At 43.9% G+C, this 20,634-nt stretch overlaps 1 protein-coding gene across 11 annotated transcripts; it reads right to left on the bottom strand.

Moving 5' to 3' along the window:
- Positions 1 to 180: 180 nt before the first annotated feature.
- add1 (adducin 1 (alpha)) lies at positions 181 to 19,282 on the bottom strand. Of its 11 annotated transcripts, XR_009120024.2 has the most exons (19): positions 19,120 to 19,282; positions 15,565 to 15,773; positions 14,163 to 14,325; positions 13,906 to 14,057; positions 13,733 to 13,813; positions 13,512 to 13,661; positions 12,978 to 13,121; positions 12,801 to 12,899; positions 12,274 to 12,447; positions 11,732 to 12,073; positions 9,076 to 9,171; positions 8,893 to 8,985; positions 6,653 to 6,739; positions 5,830 to 5,986; positions 5,513 to 5,680; positions 4,810 to 4,911; positions 4,018 to 4,051; positions 2,372 to 2,425; positions 1,252 to 1,398 (listed from the first exon to the last, which is right to left on the bottom strand). XR_009120024.2 is itself a non-coding variant. In XM_058054454.2 (18 exons), coding segments are annotated over exons 2-18 (2,238 nt in total). In that variant the 5' UTR covers positions 15,760 to 15,773; positions 19,120 to 19,282; the 3' UTR covers positions 1,249 to 1,397. The 11 variants fall into 11 exon arrangements, 10 of the variants coding, with proteins under 10 accessions (XP_057910424.2, XP_057910428.2, XP_057910437.2 ...); XM_058054454.2 differs by lacking the exon at positions 2,372 to 2,425 and having other exon boundaries at positions 1,249 to 1,398; XM_058054463.2 differs by lacking the exon at positions 2,372 to 2,425 and having other exon boundaries at positions 1,253 to 1,398; positions 4,014 to 4,051.
- Between the last annotated feature and the right edge of the window lie 1,352 nt (positions 19,283 to 20,634).

Here is a 20,634-nt window from a genome sequence, read left to right as displayed (position 1 = left end):
TTAAATATAAAAATAATCTACATTTACTAGTAAGGATTCTTTTGCAGGCGTAATGACATTACAATTATATCAAAACGCTCAGAGTAAGTATTTAATGGTCACATTTTAAGTTTTCAAAATGCTAAATTTGCAACTTTTTGTAGTTGTGTATAAAGTCTAAAATATAACAAATACAAACCATTTTCAACATAGCATATTTATTTATGGTTGTAAAAAAGAAAAAGTGGAAGTAGTACATCAGTAGACAATAACATGAGACATTTACTTGGAAGTGGTTCAGGCAGAAAAAAAATAAGCATATATATTAGGCCATTGTATTAATGCCCTGCCACCTACAGCACGCCGCCATATGTCACAATAATGGCAAAAGCAATAAAAGAGGGGCGTTACAGAAGAGATCTGGGGTGATAAAAGATGGCCGAGTGGTAACAGTGGACGTGTTAGGTCTGTGGTACTAAAGCTAAAAACAAATACATAAGAAGTGGGTGGGGGTGGCTCGTTTACAATGTAAAAAAAAAACACTAAATAAAGCATTGATGCCCATTTCTTTCAGAAGGAAAATGAAAACAAACCAAAGAATGAATCCAAGAAGACATGAAAAAAGGTAAGCGTTTACACATTCCTTCCTAGTCAAGCAACCATTAGATCCTTTGGACGCTTCCTGGGGTGTCTCCCTCTGCATCTTCAAATTACCGGAGCTCCTATTATTAAAGCATTGCATAATTTGCTCAGACATTTGCCGACGCTTGCAATTTCTAATTCTCTTAAAGAGAGCATACATGTTCTTCCTTTCTGCAACCACTGCTTTTTTTGCTTTTTAAAAGACACTTTCATATTGTTATACAATCCCCATACATTCTAATAATATCCTTAAAAATCCCCACAATAACAGAAGGGGGGCATGCATGGGGGCCAGCAGAGTGGACAAAACATGAGGTATGACTCGATTGCTGCTAAAAGCTTCTCATGAGGGATAGTAAATGTATGGAAGGTTGGCACGGGCTAAGAAAAGGAACATGGCTGTAAGGGGGTGGGGGGGTACATCCATCCAGCACAGCTAAAAAGAACTAGGAAGAAATGGCAGGTTCATTCACGACTCTGATTTTTTCTTGTTCTTCTTCAGGAAGGAAGGTGTACGGAACTTCTTCTTCTTTTTGGAAGGCGATTTGCTGGGAGACTCCTCCCCCTCCTGCTCGCCGCCATCGGCGGGTTCCTCGCCATCAACGGCGGCTTCTGCAGCAGGGGCGGACTCAGTGGCTGCGGGGGCTAGGGAGGGGGCGAAGTCTTCAGCGGGAAGTGCTGGAGCGTCAGAAGGGTCATCGGGGGTCAAATCCGGCAGAGTCTGTCTCAGGGTGGCGGCGTCGCTCTCGTCCTTAAAGGTGGGCTCTGGCAAGGTCTCTAGCAGGGAGGGCAGAAGGATAGGAGCGTTACTGGACGAGTACGAGAAGGTGGCGCTCTGCAGCTTACACATACCAAGCGGCTGGCGGAATCAGTCACTTTCAATTTCACACGGCGCTGCTGCCTTGCCAAGCTTAATAAGTCTCCAACAACACCACTCCAGTCGCAGACCACCACACTGTATCCCACTAGACATTTTCAGGTTCTCCCTCATAGACTGCAATGGCAAGTTCTTCTCCAAAACATGAAGAAACAGTCATCCCTTATGTTCCACACCCGAGCGTGATACGTCCATTTCCCAAAAGTAAAACTTGATATGAATACATAGAATATTTCCATAGCTAAGGCATAGAAAAGCGATCTAAATACATTTAACACGATTAGATTTGTCACTGACCCCTTGTGGCCAATGCAGAACACTACATTCCTACGTTCTCAATCACAATGCTTCTTCTGCGTTGGATTGCTACTTTACTTATATTTATGTGCTTGAAAATGCCTCACTTACGCCAAGATTAATTTGCTTAAATATGCATTTTTTAATGATGGCTGTATTCAACAACACAACAGCAATCATTGATTATTTGTTAAAACAAGGAGGAGGCAGCCATGGTCAAACGGCGATATAGCAAGAGATGGTTAAGCTTTACTAGTGGCCAAGTTCATCAACCAATGACAAAAACACCCAACACCGCACTGACCCTAACAGAATATAAGACGCTTTGAACAATTTGGCAAATTGGATGCCCTTCTTTTGAGAAAATGAACTGCAATGAACATTGCGACCATTTTTCCCCATTTGGTCTCTTTGTCATGGTCATTGTTGTGTTTGAGTGACAGGAAGAAAAACTTTGCCGTGCAACCCGCTTGTCCAAATACAAGACAATCCATGCAATACAGAAATGTATACTGTATATAGCGTCTTACATTCAAGGGCAGTAGGGGCATTTTGGACCTTCTCACTTAGCATTACCTTTATTTAAACAGCAAAATCTTAACAAGCGCCGTTCCTTGGATCATTTGCACCCTGCATATAAACAAAAAATATATACAGTCCAGAACACAAAACTGAAAAATGTTTTCGGAGGTTTTTAGGAAAGCAAAACCACACACACAAGTGAGGTTAGAAGACCTCCTGAGACCTGAGCACTTGGAACTGTACTGACATCACATACAGTACCTCTATGTAGCCTTAATGTGGCGCCAATCAAATTTGTACTGAGGGTCACAGGAGGGTCATTTTGGCCCAAATTGTCAGCACCTTGTCCAAAGCAGCCAAAAGACGGTCCCTAGCAGGCAGGGACTGGTAGAAAGCAACAAGAAGAACACCCTGGAAGGCTGCAGGTTCTTGTTTAATAAGAACAGTAACGGTTCTTATTGTCAACATAAGGCTAATGCTAAGCAGCAACAGTTTTAATGTTGATCTAACACTGCTCACACGACTAGTACGCGACCAAAACACTGCACCGTGCTTTGAAATAATTCAAGCATTGGAAGCATTGGCGTCCTCTATGACGTAGATAAAGCCTTTCAAAGCGTTAAGGCAGCAGCATGAGGTTGCTAGCGCTAGCCACACACGCTGGGGTACCTGCTAAAGGAGTGGTCTGGAATGAAGAACACAAGAACATTTCCAGGACGTTAGCCAACCATGTTGTAACATCCCATGTGGTTGTTTGGTTAGCAGGGGACGGGGGTGGGGGACTTCAGAGGCATCTTCCACTTTTTCTTTTATTCCTTTCCAGAGAAAGAAAGCGCTGTGCAAGAAGCACGCCCGCTAATGTGAATCCAATGATCCTGAGTGCATGATAAATGTCACATTTAGGGTACTGCTCATAAGGCAGTTCTTTTTGTAAAATTGCAACTATTTTTCTCATTACAATATCTCAATTTTCTTTTCCTATTTTGACTTTATGCACAGAAAATGACAGCTGTTCTTTCCATTTTCTAATGTCATCTTTCTCCTAAGAAAAATTTATTATTAACTATTGCACTTTCGAACTTTATTCCCATAATAAAACTTTTCACAAAAAAAAACCCCAAAAAAAAATCACAAAACTTAATGCTACTAGGATGATGTCATTTTTTTCAATTATTGATGCCCTAAAATTATGACTTTTCCTATCAGGCTACAACTTTTTCTGTAAATATTTAGACTATTTTTGTAAAAGAAATCTTGTTAAAATTTCCTTGTTAAATTGGAGTTTTTGATTGTGCCTTAGACCAACAAAAACAGATCTGGCATTTATTCCTCCTTGCAGTAAATGCCGTTCTCAAATAATTGGAAGCATGTTAAATATAAAATACTTGATGCTAAATTCCAGTATAAAGCGTAAGGCACCACTGAAGCCGGAAATTTCCTACTGTCTTTTTCAGGCAGTGAAAAGGGCTCTAATAGGAAGTGGGAGTGTCTACTTGAGTGGGAGGAGCTCTGAGGTAACACCCATCCACATCCAGGAGGAGCCAGAGGAAGACGTTAAACCCAGCAAAGCGTCACAAACGTTAGTCCAGACAGCGCTAGCACTACAGCCATGCAGACAGGAGAAGGGATGCAAGGAGACCTAGCATGAAGGTGGTGGGGATGGCGGGGCGGTCGAGGGGGGGGAAACAGTACGTACTTACTATGGTAACAGGTACTCTTTAGCATTTCCATCTCCTTTGATTGCAATGGCAGCCACAAAGAAGGAAAAAAAGCACAAGTAGAAACAAATGTCTATGCAGGATCAAACCACAAGGCACAGTGTTTAAATAAAAAAAGAAACTCAATTGGGAGAAAGGACCCCAACGAGATGGACGATGGAGGCAAAGGGGGTACAGGAGACATGTTATAGAATATTACATTTCTTAGATTACACCCGACATCAAAGCTGCACACCAGCAACTGTTTGCAGATCTTTCGGACAGTATTATCAAAGCTGGATGCTGCTGTAATGTCGGTGTAATCCAACGGTAATAGAGACCAAGAGGAGGAAATGCTTATGTTTCTATAAGCTGTAATTTACACTTACAATTAATTCATAATTCTACTAACAGACAATTGCTTCAAACAAACGCTCCCTTGCAGCTGGAAAAAACAATGGGTTTTCCACTTGTTGCCCCCTGCAGGTAGAAAGTGGAATTGACTTTGTAGCAATTGTAGCTATTCTATAAAAGGTCTATTTTATTTCAAACAAATAAAATGGTTAAAAGGTTATTTTGGTCAATGATCACCATCACATAAACTAATCTATAAATTCACACTTGATTGGTATCGCAGCCCCCTTGGCCTATTATTACACAAACACTAACAATGGTAATGAGATTGAAACAGTGAAACAGTGAAACATTGAAACAGCCACACGGATGCAGCAGGACTCCACATTCCCTCTGGACTCCACCGGAGATGGCCCAGGGAGAAAACCATGCTAAACCTACCTTCCTCTGCTCGAACTGGGGTGCTGGGGGGTGTAGAGGCGGCCTTTGGGTCTTTGGCCTTGGCCTCCTCCTCCTGCTCCTCCTCCTCTGGTTGCTCTTGATCTAAAATAAGCACACACACAATTATAATAATAAATCCTTTCGTTTGGTATGACAAGGGAGACAATTAGAATTCATTCCAGGGAAGAAGCTTTGAAATCCACAATCATGTCCCAAAGAGTCAAACAAAACGATTCCAGTCAAGTCATTTAAGGGGCAAAGGAGAGCAGCAACAGGAACAGGAAGCAGGAAGAGACACCACCCTTTGGGCTGTTCTGATTGGATGACGGAGCTTCCTCATTAGGTTAGCGCAGCACTCCACAGCAAAACACACTTAAGGATGCAAGGGACAAGCATCCTCAGCTCCTCGCCCAATCACACTGCAGGGAATTCTCGGATGTCTTTGCACCAGACATCAGAGCAGGGGGGGTGAGGGGATGGGGAGTAAATCAAAGCGGAGGTCGATGTGGTCGCTGGTGGTAACAGCAGCAGCTGACTCAAAGCCTCCAGAGAACAGAGGAGACAGCAGGTTGTGGGAAGGGTGGGCTCCAAGAGTCCCAGTGAGGGGGGGGGCCGGGGATGAGCAGAGGGGGAGGGGAGTTGCGGAGCGGCTGTTGAAGAAACGGGAGGCCGACACCGTCTAAAGTGTCTCCGCTTCCTGTACCTGGAGCATGACCTGCCCCTACTGGCTCCTTGCTGAGGGCTCGCAGCACGGCACAGTGGAACTCCTTGTGGGGGGAGTCACAGAAGACCTCATCTGCAAGGTCCAGGGTCGAGGGGCCCTGCTCAGGGCCTCCGTCGGTTGCAGTGGGCAGAGGAGTGGGATCTGAGGCTTGAAGCAACAGTAACGTTTCCATCTCAGAACAAGGCGGGGAAGAGCGGCATTGTTCCCGCACTGCAGGCCACGGTAGCGGGGCCCGTACGCGTGGAGACATATCATTGTCTAGCCAAGTCATGAGAATACAAACAGACATGTGTTACCTTCGGTGCCTTTCTGTTTCTGCTCCACTTCCCTGCGATACTCATCCAGCTCCTGGTCAGTGAGCTTGTTGAAGGGGTTGGGGCCCTGCTTGCTGACAATCACCTTGGGTTGGTACTCCTTTTCAATGATGGCCTTGGATGCGGTCACTAGCTCCCCCTGCAGGGCGACCATGACAAGGGAAAGAGGGAAGACACCAGTCATGCTGACAATGTTGTCAAAATCTTTTCTAGTTGACATAGATATGAATGTCACCAGGACATATTCCATGTAATATAATGTCATGTCATTAAAGCATCACTGTGCAGAGAGAATGTATTAACTCACTTTAAAGTACGAGTAAAAACCCCCATTGATGAACACCTTTATTCAATGAACCAGTGAATGTGTTCCATAACTGGAGCATTTATAGTACATTCCTTTCACTGATCAGGGACAAAACGTGAGACGCCGGAGAGGAAATGACGTCCAACATCTCCGGAAGATGACAACCCTTACCAACACCTGCATTGCTCATCACCATGGCAACATGTTTGCATGCGTGCTGGGACTGCTGGGATTGGCTTTGACGTGCCAACCAATGTGCTCCTCGATTTCGCTCTTTCTCCCTTTTCATAGTTGAGATGGTTTGAGTTGTGCTCCTCGTGTTTAGGAGTAACGTCATGCAGATACAACATCAGACTGAAGCTCAAACCAAGTTGTGACAAAGCAAAGACAAATGCAGTATTTTACTCCAAGTATTGTGGCATTAATATCTGCAGTGGTGGACTTCCTGTCATGCACAACCATGTCAGTAATAAGATTTGAGACTGGAGCTGCAAGTACCTTTCTAATTGATCTAGCAGGACTATAGGACCCCTCTGGGGCATCAAGGCCGTCAATAGCGTCTGTACAGTCAGACAGAGGGACGTCCTGCAATTGTAAACCCAGTGAGGGCGGGGAAGGGGGGGGCACACTCATGTTAGCAGTCTGTTAAGCAGGCGGGAATATGCGTGTTTTTATAGTCATGCACATGCAGAAATGTTTTTCAGAAGCGGCATCATTGTGAAATCAATATACTTTTGCCCCCCTTTTAAAAAGCCAAAATTTCCTCAAGTCGTGTTTGTTTACTCAGCTGCAGAAAGCATCAGGCTTCTATTAGGGGTAAGGTGTTTATGATACTTGCAGAGAAGTGGTTAGCATGAATAAATATAACCTGTTTTTTCCAGACCTTTCCTAGAAGTACTATACAGTAATACCACATAATATGCATCAGCACCAGAGGAGGAGTGTCAGACGGCCATTTGAGGTGCGGCCTTTAAATATTAAACATAAATTCTGGCATGTCCATTATAGTAAGGGCCACCATTTGAGGAAATATGTCATCTGTTTTCTTTCTAGCTGCAAATTTGGGTTAGATTGTAAAGAAGTCGGACACAAACGTGCAGAAATTGCATGCAAAAAGAGGCAAAGCGAGACCAGGATATGGAAAAAGCGAAGCGGGTTCATGCATGTGTGAAGGCTTGTGATGAAAGTGCGGGTTTTTGAATCAACATACGCAAATATACTTAGCAGCTGTATTTACTTTCTCATATCCTGCTCCTTCCGTGTGTCCCGGAGGACGAAAACCACACCATCAGGCACATGAGGAGCGCAATGAATGCATGCAGGCGAAAGCTAAGAAGATATGATTGATTGTATGTTGCTCAGCATTCCATAAAGCTTGCCCAAGCTCATCCGAAAAACAAAAGTATGAACAACCTGAGCTGACCAGTTCATACTCTCCTGAGCCATCAAATGATGCTTAGCTAAAAGTTCTTAGCAAGCGGTTTCATTCACCAATGCCTACTGCATGCACAGTGGATACATTGCAGCATTTGGTCTTAAAGGAATTTTGCCCCAACACAGCTTTCCCTTTTTGGTATCTCTGTTTTAAAGACAAAAAAAACAGTTAGCATGAGGCAGCTAACAATGTATGCAACAGGAAGCCCTGGCATGGCGTGACCTGCATACGGACCAAGCTGCAGCAACATTATTACTGTCTGTAAGGGGGTCATCGAGGGGACGTTTACCTACCAAACTCTCTCAGATGTTGTTATTATTCAAACAAAAATACTTTCTATACCATAAAAACCAAGAATCAAAGATGTTTTTTCCAAATTCCAATGACCTCATTCCACCCCTGGAATCCCCTCACCCCTCAAATCATTACTGTGTGGCTTACATACAAACCACTCTACCACCGTGCGGCCTAAAATAGCTCATAAAATAAATCATGTAATACATCAGAAAAATGTCTTTCTCCTAATTTCTTAGTTTAAACTCCGGCAATGCTTCGAATGAGCAAAATACTTTTGCACCTGCTACTGCATCCCCGAATTGAGGTTTTTGAGGGCGTTTCCCAATCGAGGGCTCCTCAGGCAGACTAGGCGAATCCATTAAGTGTACTGTTAGCCGCCTTGTGCTAGCACATTTTCTCCATTTAGAACACACAGGAAAAAAAAAATGGATTGCGGATGATGGGCAGAATTCCCCCCCAAAAGTGCAGTTTTTCTTGAAGGCGTCCTGACCAGGAGAGAATATAGTTCTGTTTCCAACAAAGTAGGATTATGCGAAATACCTTTCCCACCGGCCTCTTTGATACATATGCTAAAAAGCATCAAATATTAGCTTTGTCTTATGAGTGACAAAGCAAAAATGGTGTAATATCCAACAGGATATTTCATTAATAATGAATACGATGAGGGCCATTCAAACATCACATGGGCCAAAAATGGCTGCCAGTCACACTTTGGACACCCTGCAAAAGAGGCTTTGGTGCAAATATTGTTGCAGATCAGGATAAAGGTGCAACATTGACATGGTTGTCCATTGTTTGTCATGTGATCTTTCTCTTCTGTGTTGAAATCATTGACGGTGTCACAGTGCTACGGAGGTCTCAGCAGTTTATGTAGCAAACCGCACCGATCGTTGGAATCAAAATGTACAAAACGGGTGAAATACCACTGACATCATTGTGGGATTTTCACCAATACCAGAAAATATTCATCTCCAGGTCAGGATTCGAGCAAAGTTGCGGGACTGACCTGGTGAAAGCTGCGATCCCCCACCGATCCAACACACAGAACCTGAGACTGAGGTCCTGCAGTCTTAATGTCTTGCAGATTCTGCTCACGGATCTACAAATACAAAATAATAATGATAATAATAATAAAAAGAACAAACTTCATGGAAAGACAAGGGATGAGGCAGAATCCAGTGAGTGGTACCTTATTCCTCATCTCCAGGACTTCTTTGGGATTGGTGTTCAACGGGATAAACTGATTGGCGACAGCAGCTTGTCGCATTCCGTCTTCTTTAGTCCACTGTGTGGATGCCACAACAACAAGTAAGTACACATAGAAGCAGAGGGAGTAACACAAAAAGGAAACCAAAACAACGTAAATCAATAGAAATTGTACACACACAAACTTTTATGCAGGCTTCATAATACAAAAAGCATGCTCAACTGAAGAAGGACAAAATGGGATGTCATGAAGATTTATGAAGGGCTTCAAAAAATGATGACAATTAGAATGTTTCCTTAGGAACGCCGGTTCTCTAATGCTAATCCATCAACTCTGCTATGTCGCCCCCTTCAATAAACACCATACCCCAAAGAATGAGACTATGTGTCACGCTAGATGAGACGTCCCCTTCAATAAACACCGTACCCCAATGAATGAGACTATGTGGCACGCTAGATGTGTCGCCCCTTCAATAAACACCGTACCCCAAAGAATGAGACTGTGTGGCACGCTAGATGAGACGCCCCCTTCAATAAATACCGCACCCCAAAGAATGAGACTATGTGGCATGCTAGATGTGTCGCCCCCTTCAATAAACACCATACCTCAAAGAATGAGACTATGTGGCATGCTAGATGTGTCGCCCCTTCAATAAACACCGTACCCCAAAGAATGAGACTATGTGGTACGCTAGATATCATTACCACAAGACACAGAGAGGGCATCTGCCAGGCTGGAGTTGATGACTGAGCAGCGATATGCATCATGGGGCATTCTGTGTGGTTAAGTTACACCAGTGGAAAAAGGGGCACATATAAAAGACATCATTCATGACGTGTAGGTAATTAGGGTCACCAATGGATGTAACGATGTATTCTTCCATACATTGTACCCCCAACGCTCAGATTCACACCTCCTATAGTCGACGGGTGGATGGACTCTACATACATTAGACATTACCAGTTGGCGCCATCACAACATGCTTCTGTTGCTGTGTTGTAAATACATGGCCAGGTGGTGAAAAGCCTCGTCTCCACTTTATCATCCACTCCAGATTATTGTTAAAGTAAAATAACTAAGTTGGAATATTGTTCTCTTGTACTGTTCTCTTTGGAGTATATCTTAGCAAGCACAGAGGACATCTGATGTCTTCAATCTAAGTCAAACGCGAGCCTGAAGTGAGGACAAAGAGCGAGGCGGTGAAGAAACAGGAGGCGAGTGGGGTGGGTGGGCTGGCATCACCAAAGTCGCTTTTCCAGATTGGTAGATACGATAAACATACAAGAGAAGGGAAACACATCCTCTATGATGAATCCTGGTAATGCTCAGCGTTGTGGCAATCAAATTGGATTCATATCCACACAAGGAAGAAAGAACAGCGGGTGAAGATAGATAGATAGAACTCCAGCTGTCATGCAAGAATTGTCCATTACTTTTTTTATCGACTGCTCTTGGCTTGCATTGACTCTGGGGCTGAATGTGGGGGTTTCTGGGTGAAGGGCATGGAGATGAACATGTAAATATGATATACTCACTGGGAAAAGAGCCTCACAACACAACATCTCCTACTTTCCAACAGGAGATAATAATTGGTCAGGTCAAATTTGGTTTGTAGGTTTTTTTTTGCCAATCATGCTTGTGTAAAAAATACAATAAACCAAACAGCATAAACTTAAGTGGAGGAAATTGCAAAAAAGCCATTAAATCGCAAATGATAATTCAAGCAGCATATATCTATGTCTCGAGATGCAAAAATATCTTTAGAATGCTTTTTAGTGTCACCCTCCAAGTAGGCAAGCAATTTAGCCTTGAAATCAGCAAGCCAGAAGAAACAGCAGCATTAAAAGGAGGCAGAGCGGCGAGCACCGGTGGACGGCTCGTGCCAGGGCTTGTGCCAGGGCTCGTGCCACACCCCTGCTGCTCGCTCCTCTGGGGGAAAAACACCAACAATGCACTTCACTCCTACACATGCAGTGGGGCATGCTGCCGGCAGCTGGTCGGCTATCATGAGACATCGGAGGACCGGGAGGGGGAAAATTAAAAAAAAAAAAAAGGCCCCAAAGTGCCCGCGTGTATAAGGATAATACAAATAAATGATCGATTTTTTCACTATTAAAAGGCTTGTGTATTGTCTAGGTTGCCATTGCCATTTCAATTATCGTTGATGTCAATGTTCCTGTTCCTTAGGACAGACCCAACATAAGCTTATGTTCCATTGAAGCCAATCACAAGCTGGAAGGAAGTCACTTCCGGAATAAGCACATAAAAAAGGAACAAATGGAGAAAATTTATATTAGTGGACTTATTTAGTCAACGAAATATAATGTTAAAAAAAGACTAAAAGAAACAAACAAAACATTTTTAGTAGCCTGAAATGTAGTTCAAAAATACAATTTACCTTTGAAATACTCCATTTATAATAATTAAGAGATATGAGTGCTAGTGTGATATTCAGTCAATGTGGTTTATCAAAGATTTGACAATACGCAAGCGAAATTGCTATTTACTACATACGGTTACATGATTTCTTATGCTGCAGTAAAAGGAGTTTTCTCCTCCTGTGGCTCATAATGCCGACCAGCAGCGGCCACAAGTGGCTATAAACATGTATACTATGAACAATAAGGTAGGCACAGACCAAGCAGTTGGTTATACAGCTTGGCACGCAGACACCGGACGAGAGAGACTGCAGCAAGGGTTTCACGTGATCGTGTGTTATGTTCGTCCACACCTTAGGCTTGGACTTGGGGCTGCCACCGTCAGGCCCGTCCTCGTAGGGCTCGTCGGGCCGAGAGCCGGCATTGAGCCAGCGGGTCTTGTCATGCTGGCCGCGCTGGAAGCTGTGTTTCAGCGGGGAGCGCGCGCCCGAGTCACTGTCCTCCCCGTAAGTATAACCAGAGTGAGCGTTCTCCACGTCACTGTACTTTTTACCTTTGTCCCGCAGTGCCGGACAGCGGTAAGGGTAGCCGGTCCTGTAGCCCTGGGGGACAGGGGGGGGGATGAAGTTGCAAAATGTTAATCCCTACAAAATTTTCATTCACGGACACTGAAAACATGATTTCAAAAATAGATCTCTCTATATATTCATTTTTTGTAATGAGTGGTGGTCTTATATTTGGCTCAGTGCGGCATTCAGCGCCTTCAAACTTATGAAGAATTCTAGATTTCAGCTTCACTTACCAGGTTGTCCAGCATTCTCATGAGAGCCTCAAACTCTTGCTCCCCGACTTGCCACTTGGGTTGTGCGGAGGAGCCTTCGCCGGCAGGCTCGGGAACACGAGGACGGGACTTGTACTTTCCCGGGTCGAGCATGACCAAATTATCAGGTCCTCCAGCGCTGGCCAGTGTTCGCACCTGGAGGAGATGTAGGATTCCAGATAGGCGGGATAGATTATGTGGACATATACGACATACTGGACATGTACTGGATTATTCTGGATTAGGGTAGGACAAATATTCACTGCAACGCATGCCATTACTACTGTACCTCTAATGGCAATTAGTATTACACAGTACAGTATTAGATATCCATACTGTCAAAGTGTATGTACTTGCACACTCAACAGGCATTTATACTGCAGTTCTAATTGAGCAAGTCAGATTTAGTACCAACATCTGATTTCCAATAACATTGGTTTTTGATGGATCTCTTGTATTGTAAGGTATAGCTAATGTTGTTACCATCAGCGCCAATCTGTGGGTCCTACCTGAATCTCACAGGCGTTGACCAGGTTGTGGGTGTAATAGTAAGCTTCCTCGATTGTTTCACCCATAGTCACCAACCCATGGTTCCTCAAGATGAGCACCTAGGAAGCACCATAGAAAGGATGAGGAACTTGGCAAAAGGTACTGTACCATAGTTGACCGCATGAAGAAGTTAGTACCTTGCTTTTTGGGCCCAGGTTCTTCTGGATGAGTGCAATTTCTTCGTCATCCACCAGAATGCCTTGGTAGTCATGGTAGGTCACCTCTCCAAGGGACAAAGCCTCTGGGGAGATGGGCAACAGGCCGCATTTCATGGCCGACACCTAGAGTCCAACAAATTGGAGGACATGAAGTGTATAATGAGGAAAAACCCCAGGAGCAAATCCAATGTGGATTTTGCAACTTCCAGATTACAAACCGACTCCACAGTTACGGAACATGCAGAATATCAGTCTTCATCCGGAATGATAAAAGGTAATGTTAAGTGGGGAGGCATATTTCACTACTTTGGTGGCAACCAGATGAGTGAACAGGACACCATAGGTTCATACCGCTCCATATATATACTGTATATAGATTTTACCACACAAAAAGAATGGCGTTGGCATGACAATAACACTAGCGCTACTTTACTTTGTTACAGTTGAGTGTGCATTAATTAGCTCCAAGCTGCCACTTTCTATAATGTAGGAGACGTCAGGCATAGTACGTACGGCCGCCCCTGCAGACGTGTGTATATGGACAATGCACTTGATGTCAGGCCGGGACGCATAGATGGCAGAGTGGAGGTTGAAGCCGGCCTGGTTGATGCCGAGGTTGGTGCTTCCCCGGTCCACAACCTCACCTCGAAGGTCTATCTTCACCTGGAGGGTCAAGGAAAAGACTATGAAATGGAATATGGAATATGAAAGAAGAGACCAAGACAAATTCATACAAGGCTGGATGCAGTGACTTCACTGTACAGGAGCCCAAAAGGGACGATGAGGAAGCGATCCTGGTCGGAGTTCACCCTAACCTGGAGGGCAGGAAGTACGATTAGAAGGAGCCGAGTTCCAACTGAGCAGAAGCAACCAAAGCAGTCAACCCTCTTCTTAAGAATGATCTTACTGTCAGATGATTGTAGATGAGCTGCGACCAGCCAAACAAGTCGGTGAGCCGATAGAACGCCGCCAGCTTGCAACGAAGCAGCTTCTCGCCTTTGTCATATGAGATGGAGTCCGAACCACGCAAATCATTCACCGGAGTCACCATCCCCAAACCTGAGGGGAGGAAGAAGAGAATTCAGAAGATCTTGTGGAAACACAAACAGTGAACAGGTGAAGATGGCTGATAGAAAAAAGATGTGGCATGGTCGTTCTACTTACTCATGTTGAGTGCCGCCATGCCCCCCTGCGGTGCAGCGGGATACATGGAAGGCATGCTGGTCGTCATAAAGTCGGCGATCTGCTGCAGAGCCAAGAGGCTGGTGGGCGTCTTGCCCTTCTTCAGCTGATCCTGGATCATAGTCTCCAGCTCATCGCAGAACGCCTGCAACATGAAAACCACTGGTTTGGTCCAAGCAGAAGTATTACATCAATATAAGACCAGGTTATCATTTCCTCTTTAAATACAGCCTAGCATCTCCGTAAGCTGTTGCTGAAACAATGGCCACAATGGTGCATTTGTGTTGACATCCACTTTGTCACAGTCACGCTGCTGTTGAGAAATAAAGTGGGGCCGTCATGTCATTATTTGGAGGGCTGGGCATTTTTACGATTTGCTTGGCATATTTGTAATATACACTAAACATGGCCCGCGTATGAATATTACAAGGGAGTGTTGGAGCCATACCAAAAACTAGGAAAACATGAAGTAATTAATGTTTTAACAGGTTATCATGCTAATAATTCATAACAGGGTCATCGCTAAACACACTCAAAACAATAAAAGGGAATAAAAATATGCCTGAAAAGTGGAACTAAACTTGGAGTTCAAACCATCATTATGCCGCTTTGTGGGCATCTACAAAGGGGTTTTTCTGACTTTTACTTTGCTTGTTCACTTTGTACAAGCCACCACAGAACAATAAAGGCAAAGACGGAATGTGTGATAATAACCATAGAGTCAAGACATGTATCATTTTCTACCGCTTTTCCTCACGAGGGTCGCGGGGGTGCTGGAGCCTATCCCAGCTGTCTTGGGGTGAGAGGCGGCCAGCCAATCCCAAGGCACATATAGACAAACACATTCATACGTATGGACAATTTGGAGTGGCCAATGAAGCGAGCATGTTTTTGGAATGGGGGGTAAACTGGAGTACTCCACGCATGCAAACTCCACACAGAGATGGCAGAGGGTGGAATTGAACTGGGGTCTCCTAGCTGTGAGGCCTGCGTGCTAACCACTCGCCTGCGCCTAAGCACTTGCCGTACACCCCATAATAGCAATATGGTTCATTAAATATCACCTTATTCATTGACAAGCAATACCTATAAAACGCCACAAGGTGACAGTGTCGCTCAGAAACAACTTCCTGGTTCTCCTTTGTCTTAAAAGCTTAACTTTGGAAAATATACGTCTAAAAAGCTCAACTTGAGCAGAGCTCTATTCTGCAGTACCCGTGGTTATTACACAATGACCTGCACAGCTCATAAACGTTTTACGATAATGAGAACGAATTAAGGGACTTGACATTATTTGCCAAAAGAGAAACAGCTTTGCAATGTCAACATCCCAGAGGTCAAGCACCAGGTCCCACATGATAACAAATACAAAGCTCCCACGAACCGGGCTCTGCAGGATCACCGACACCCGCTTCTTCTGCTCCATCATGTTGAAGTCCTGCCGCAGGTCGGGCGCCATGTTCCTTTCGCGTTGGTACTCGGGGCTGCTCTCGTCCACCCGGTCGAAGTAGCGCTCCTTATGAGGGGCGCTGGCGAGAGGGTGGGCAGTCACCACGCCGGCACCTGAGTCGCCGTTCATCCTGGGCTGGCGTCCTTTTGCATCGAGACAAAGAAAATGGTCAGCTTTAAAGAACACGGTATATGATATAGGCAGTAACTCATTTCCATCGCTAGTTCAAACTGTTGTTCAATGTCAAATAATCAACACAAAGTACTGCGACCAGATAAAAGTATGCTTCTTGTGTTGGTCCTTATTGTGAGAATGAAAAATAGAATATGTAGTCAATTGACGACCGGCTATCACATCACAGGCTACGTGCTGTCGCTCACGTTTGACTCTCATTCCACTTTGTGGCATCTTTGTTTACACATTTTGCCTGGCTCTCACTGGCTCACTCGTTTGTCCCACGGGTGAGCTACAAGTGGCAACACATTCATGTTCGTGTCACTTTTTATTATTGTCATACTTATGGCTTGTAGTCAAAACACTGTGGTGTCCCGCTTTAGACAGTGGGTCTCCAACAGGTAGCTCCTGTGCTAGCCCTACGGCTAGCTCAGCAGCTGATGTTGAGTAGTTCACCTCAGGATATTTGCTTCACCTTTGTATGTTTTCATAAAAAATGAGCACACTGAGTGGATATGTGCATTGTAAATAAAGTACAATTTAAATGTTGGCAGTCACACAAAAAACAGCTCACCTCTCCTTTCCCCATTAAAAGTAGCTTAAACGGTGCTACAAGTTGGATACATCTCTATTGTAAGCCTGGAATCAATTTATACAGGACAGATTCCATGTCCAAATTTACATTAACATTGAATATAGGACTGAACAATTCATTTCCCATGTATTGCTGTCCTATTGGACTACATGACTACATACAGTAGGTCAGCTAACAAAAGGAGGCTCAACATTTTTGAGACAAAGTGCTCTTAGCAATTTTGCCATTAAATTAACAGTTTTACAATATTCTCCGTTCATGTTCTGTAGGTTATTGAAAAATGCAAAAAAAATCGGCGTAATGGGCACCCGTGATATACGGTTAGCAGTAATAGCGTGGACAGATAACAGCAATGGCGTCCAGAGATGAGTCTCTCTCTCTCTCTCTCTCTCTCTCTCTCCCTCCCACGAGTCAGAATGTGTCATCTCACAACAAGGGGCACCCCCGCATGACTACATGGACCCCTCTAGTTCTTATCCGGCCTCAAAAACGTGGGCGCGGGGAGGATTGGCAGACCTCCAGTCCTGTTTGAAAGTGTAATCGCTATGGAGAGCAAACACGTTGCCACGGAAACACAGGACAGTTGTGAAGATGACTTACGTAAGAGCAGCTGTGGGCCAAGATCACGCAGCAATCCCATCAGTTTCAGGCACACACTTAGTGTAGTCTACGTTTTGTTGGCCAGACTATAATAAAACACGCATTTCTTGAGTGTATGACATACTAAAGAGACTTCAGTAATGCTTTGGGACTGAAATAAACGCCACTAATGTAGAGTCCATGTTGCTGTTGTATCGCCCTGCAGAGATGTGCAGTTTAGAACTGCGATGACATGCAAAAGCATGCTAAAGTCCTAAAAAGATGCTAACATTGCCAAAATATGTGTGGACAATAATTCGCCTATGGGGCCCCCGTTTAGGGACAACGGGGTGAGTTAAAGTACATCTTGCAATTGGCTAAAACTAGCTCTTTAAAGCAATATGGATGATTCCAGGGGCTAACAGTTTTAAACTTTCAACAGAGCTCGGTTTTTATCCGTCCCTGTTAGCATGCTACATAGAGCAGCTGTGCATTGGATCTTGCTGCTGCATGTCATATGGCGAGGGGCTGAATGCGGAGGTGGTTATCTACACGGGTTCACTTCTTTTTCCACTTAATGGTTGATGACTCACATCCTGAAAATGAAGTGCACTACTTGGCTTCATCCAGCGGAGACACTATTGATTGGGTCTCAAGCAATTTCAAGTCAACAGAAGCGTGTGCCATGACATCACCAGGGATAATTTGATGTCTAAGGATCAAGATGTTGGGATTTTGACTTTAATTTTGTTCGATTTCACAGTGGTGGAGTTATTTTAACAGTTATTCTATTGACCATTCCAAGTGCTAAAGATGTTACCTACAAAATGAATGGTTTTATTACCGGCCAAAAAAGTCCCACTGCATATGCATCTGACCTATGCAGGGGGCATTCACATTTCAAAACAAAACATGTCAAGTGGTCGCATACAGGAAGGAAGGAAGCAAAGAGACTGGACCCGAAATGAGGACCACATTTTCCACTGCACTGTTGTCAAACATCCAGTAAAAACACAACATCTCTGTACATGTGATGGTGGCAATACAGAGCCAGACCGACTCGCAATCCAGATGGTCACCATCACCACTAGGTACGGTTTGTACTGCTATCTTGGCAGGTCTTGACCTTGCTAATCCACACCCAGGACAAGCGGGAGGGACTTTGAGGATTTAGGAAATTAGCTGCATCATCAGCTCCAGCAAGAACCTATATCAAAATGACACCCCAATGCCCTTTTCTAGACTTTAGTACCACATGTAATTCACTATACCAGATCGATGGCTCAACCACAGTGTGTTGTCCAAATGAAACACTGGAACGCCTCTGAGCAAATACAACACAGCTATCAACACAATTGTTGCGAGCCCGTTGCTAACTCTGTTGCTAACCAAAACAGCAGCGCCTACCGAGGCATGCATCTAAGATTAAAGTGTCTTACCAGCTCCTGAATTTCTCCATGTGGCATATACATTATTACAAATTATCTTACTAAATGCATCTACACATAAAACCCTCCTCCTTGAGAAACTGCTGGCTCCAAATAATGATCTTTTGGCACTTTCTATACTTGGGCAAATAAACATCTTGGCCACAAATTCGTTTTGTAAAATTATATGATATTTTGTAAGTACTGTTAAAAGTCATCAGATGATTCACTTAGAATAGTAAAATAACTAGGAATTATATTAATTAATTAATATCAGCTTCGACTCCTTAAACGGACACTTAAAATAAGGATTTACAAACACTTTTAAAACGGTAACACTTGCCATGCAAAGCAGTTCAAACATTCAAACATTAGATGGGATCTTTCCAGCCATTCCGGTACTAAGCCCTCAAGTGCTTCATTGGTAGACCTTATGACTTGCTAAATAACAACATGTTGACAAAGAGTATGCTTCTGTTCTTCTTTTAAGATGACCAAAGTTAATACTTTTAAGAAACAACCGTGCGTTGCCCGACCATTTGAATCCCATCTGTGCACAGCCACCTCCCTTGCAGACTCCATTGATCGGAGGCGACACATTAGCAAAACAAGGTTAGCTCGCTACACTGGAACATACCGCGCACTAAAAACAAGCGACAGCCATATTGCATTGAGCAAACAGCGAACGGTCGCCACATTTACTTCGAAGCTTACCCTCTATTCGACGAGGTGATGAAAAGCAACCGTTGTCGGTCAAGCGGGGACGGCGAATTCCGCGATTTTTATCCTCCGAATCTGCCGATAGCAGGACGAGTTTAGCCTCAGGCTAAGTTGTCGTCCTTAATCGGCTCCTCCCACACCGACAGCCATCCTGATTTGCGTGCGGCCAAGGAGTTCTTACGGGGTTTTCATTGGTTATTTATTAACACGTGACGTTTCTATGACGAATGATTGGATGGAGGTTGTTTAACCCCGCCTCCTATGTGGATATAATCTTTCCGATTTTGCTAACGCTACAAAAGAGAAAAAACATACGCAAAACTTCAGAAAATCGTGTTTAGATTCTATTTTTTATTAATGATTCCTTCAATAAAATGCAACGCCGTTTTAATATCAGTTTGCATTATATTGGCTTGATATTGGCTTGATTCGTTCATCACAAATCAATTTACATTGCGCATTCATTCTTGCACGTATACCAAATAATCACCTGATCCAGGTAACTTTCAATCCTGCACACTGTCAGATGACATAATCGCACGTAGCAGAATTGTTGTATTACATAACGCTGGGGACCGAACATTTGGGCATGCGTCCAATAAAGTTGGCTTTCCACTAGGGGGTGCTGCTGAACTGTTCATGAGATAAGGGAGGAGTTCTTCCGGTGTAAACACAACAACTGTATATACGTATATACTATATAGACTGTATATAATGTGTCTGATTTTGCAGTTTTAAATAAATATAAATTATAAATATCCATCCATCCATTTTCTATACCACTACTCCCCATTAGTGCCATGGGTGAGCTGGATCTTTGAGCAGGTCAGGTACACCCTGACCTGGACATTTTGGAAAGGGCAACTGAGGAGTTTCAGCTTAGCCTGACGTGCGTGATGTTGGGATAGGTGGAAGTCAAAGTATTCAGAGAAAAGCCACACAAACACAGAGAGAACATGTCAATTTCACACAGAGATGCACCAGTAGACATTGGAACCCAAATCTCCTGACTCTAAGGCTGACGTGCGGATCACTAGGTCACCGTTCGGCCTTATGTAAATAAGACAACCGGTAATAATTATCCACAAGTATGGCCTGTACACCAGAGAAGTAAAGGAGAGGCCAGCCTCAGGTTAGAGCACAAATATTTCCCCTTTCGTCAACATATCTCGTGTCATTTTAACAGCACGGGCCAGTCTTGGAGGTATGCATTATCATGATATTTGAGCAGCTCAATAACAGGCTTTGCAAGGTTAGAGTGATGAGAAACTCTGTTTAGCGTATTTCTGTCACATGATTCATTGCCGTTTGTATTCATTTAGTGCACAGGAAGTCTGCAAGGTCACCAGCATTGAAGTTCCTAATCGGGTTGGGCAGTCAACTGTCTTCTGACTTTAATGATAAACTACTGCATGTGTCCACTCTCAACTGATCTGGGACCAGCGTTGACCCCTGCGGGGTTGAGAATAATGGCAGTCTGCCTTGTAAGCATGGATACACACCAGCTTG

This window comes from Doryrhamphus excisus, linkage group LG10, assembly GCF_037039965.1.
Source record: "Doryrhamphus excisus strain RoL-2023G ecotype Guam linkage group LG10, RoL_Dexc_Guam_v1.1, whole genome shotgun sequence".
Lineage (NCBI taxonomy): Eukaryota > Metazoa > Chordata > Actinopteri > Syngnathiformes > Syngnathidae > Doryrhamphus > Doryrhamphus excisus.
Note: the sequence above shows the minus strand (reverse complement) of the source record. Positions and strands in the feature narration are given on the sequence as shown.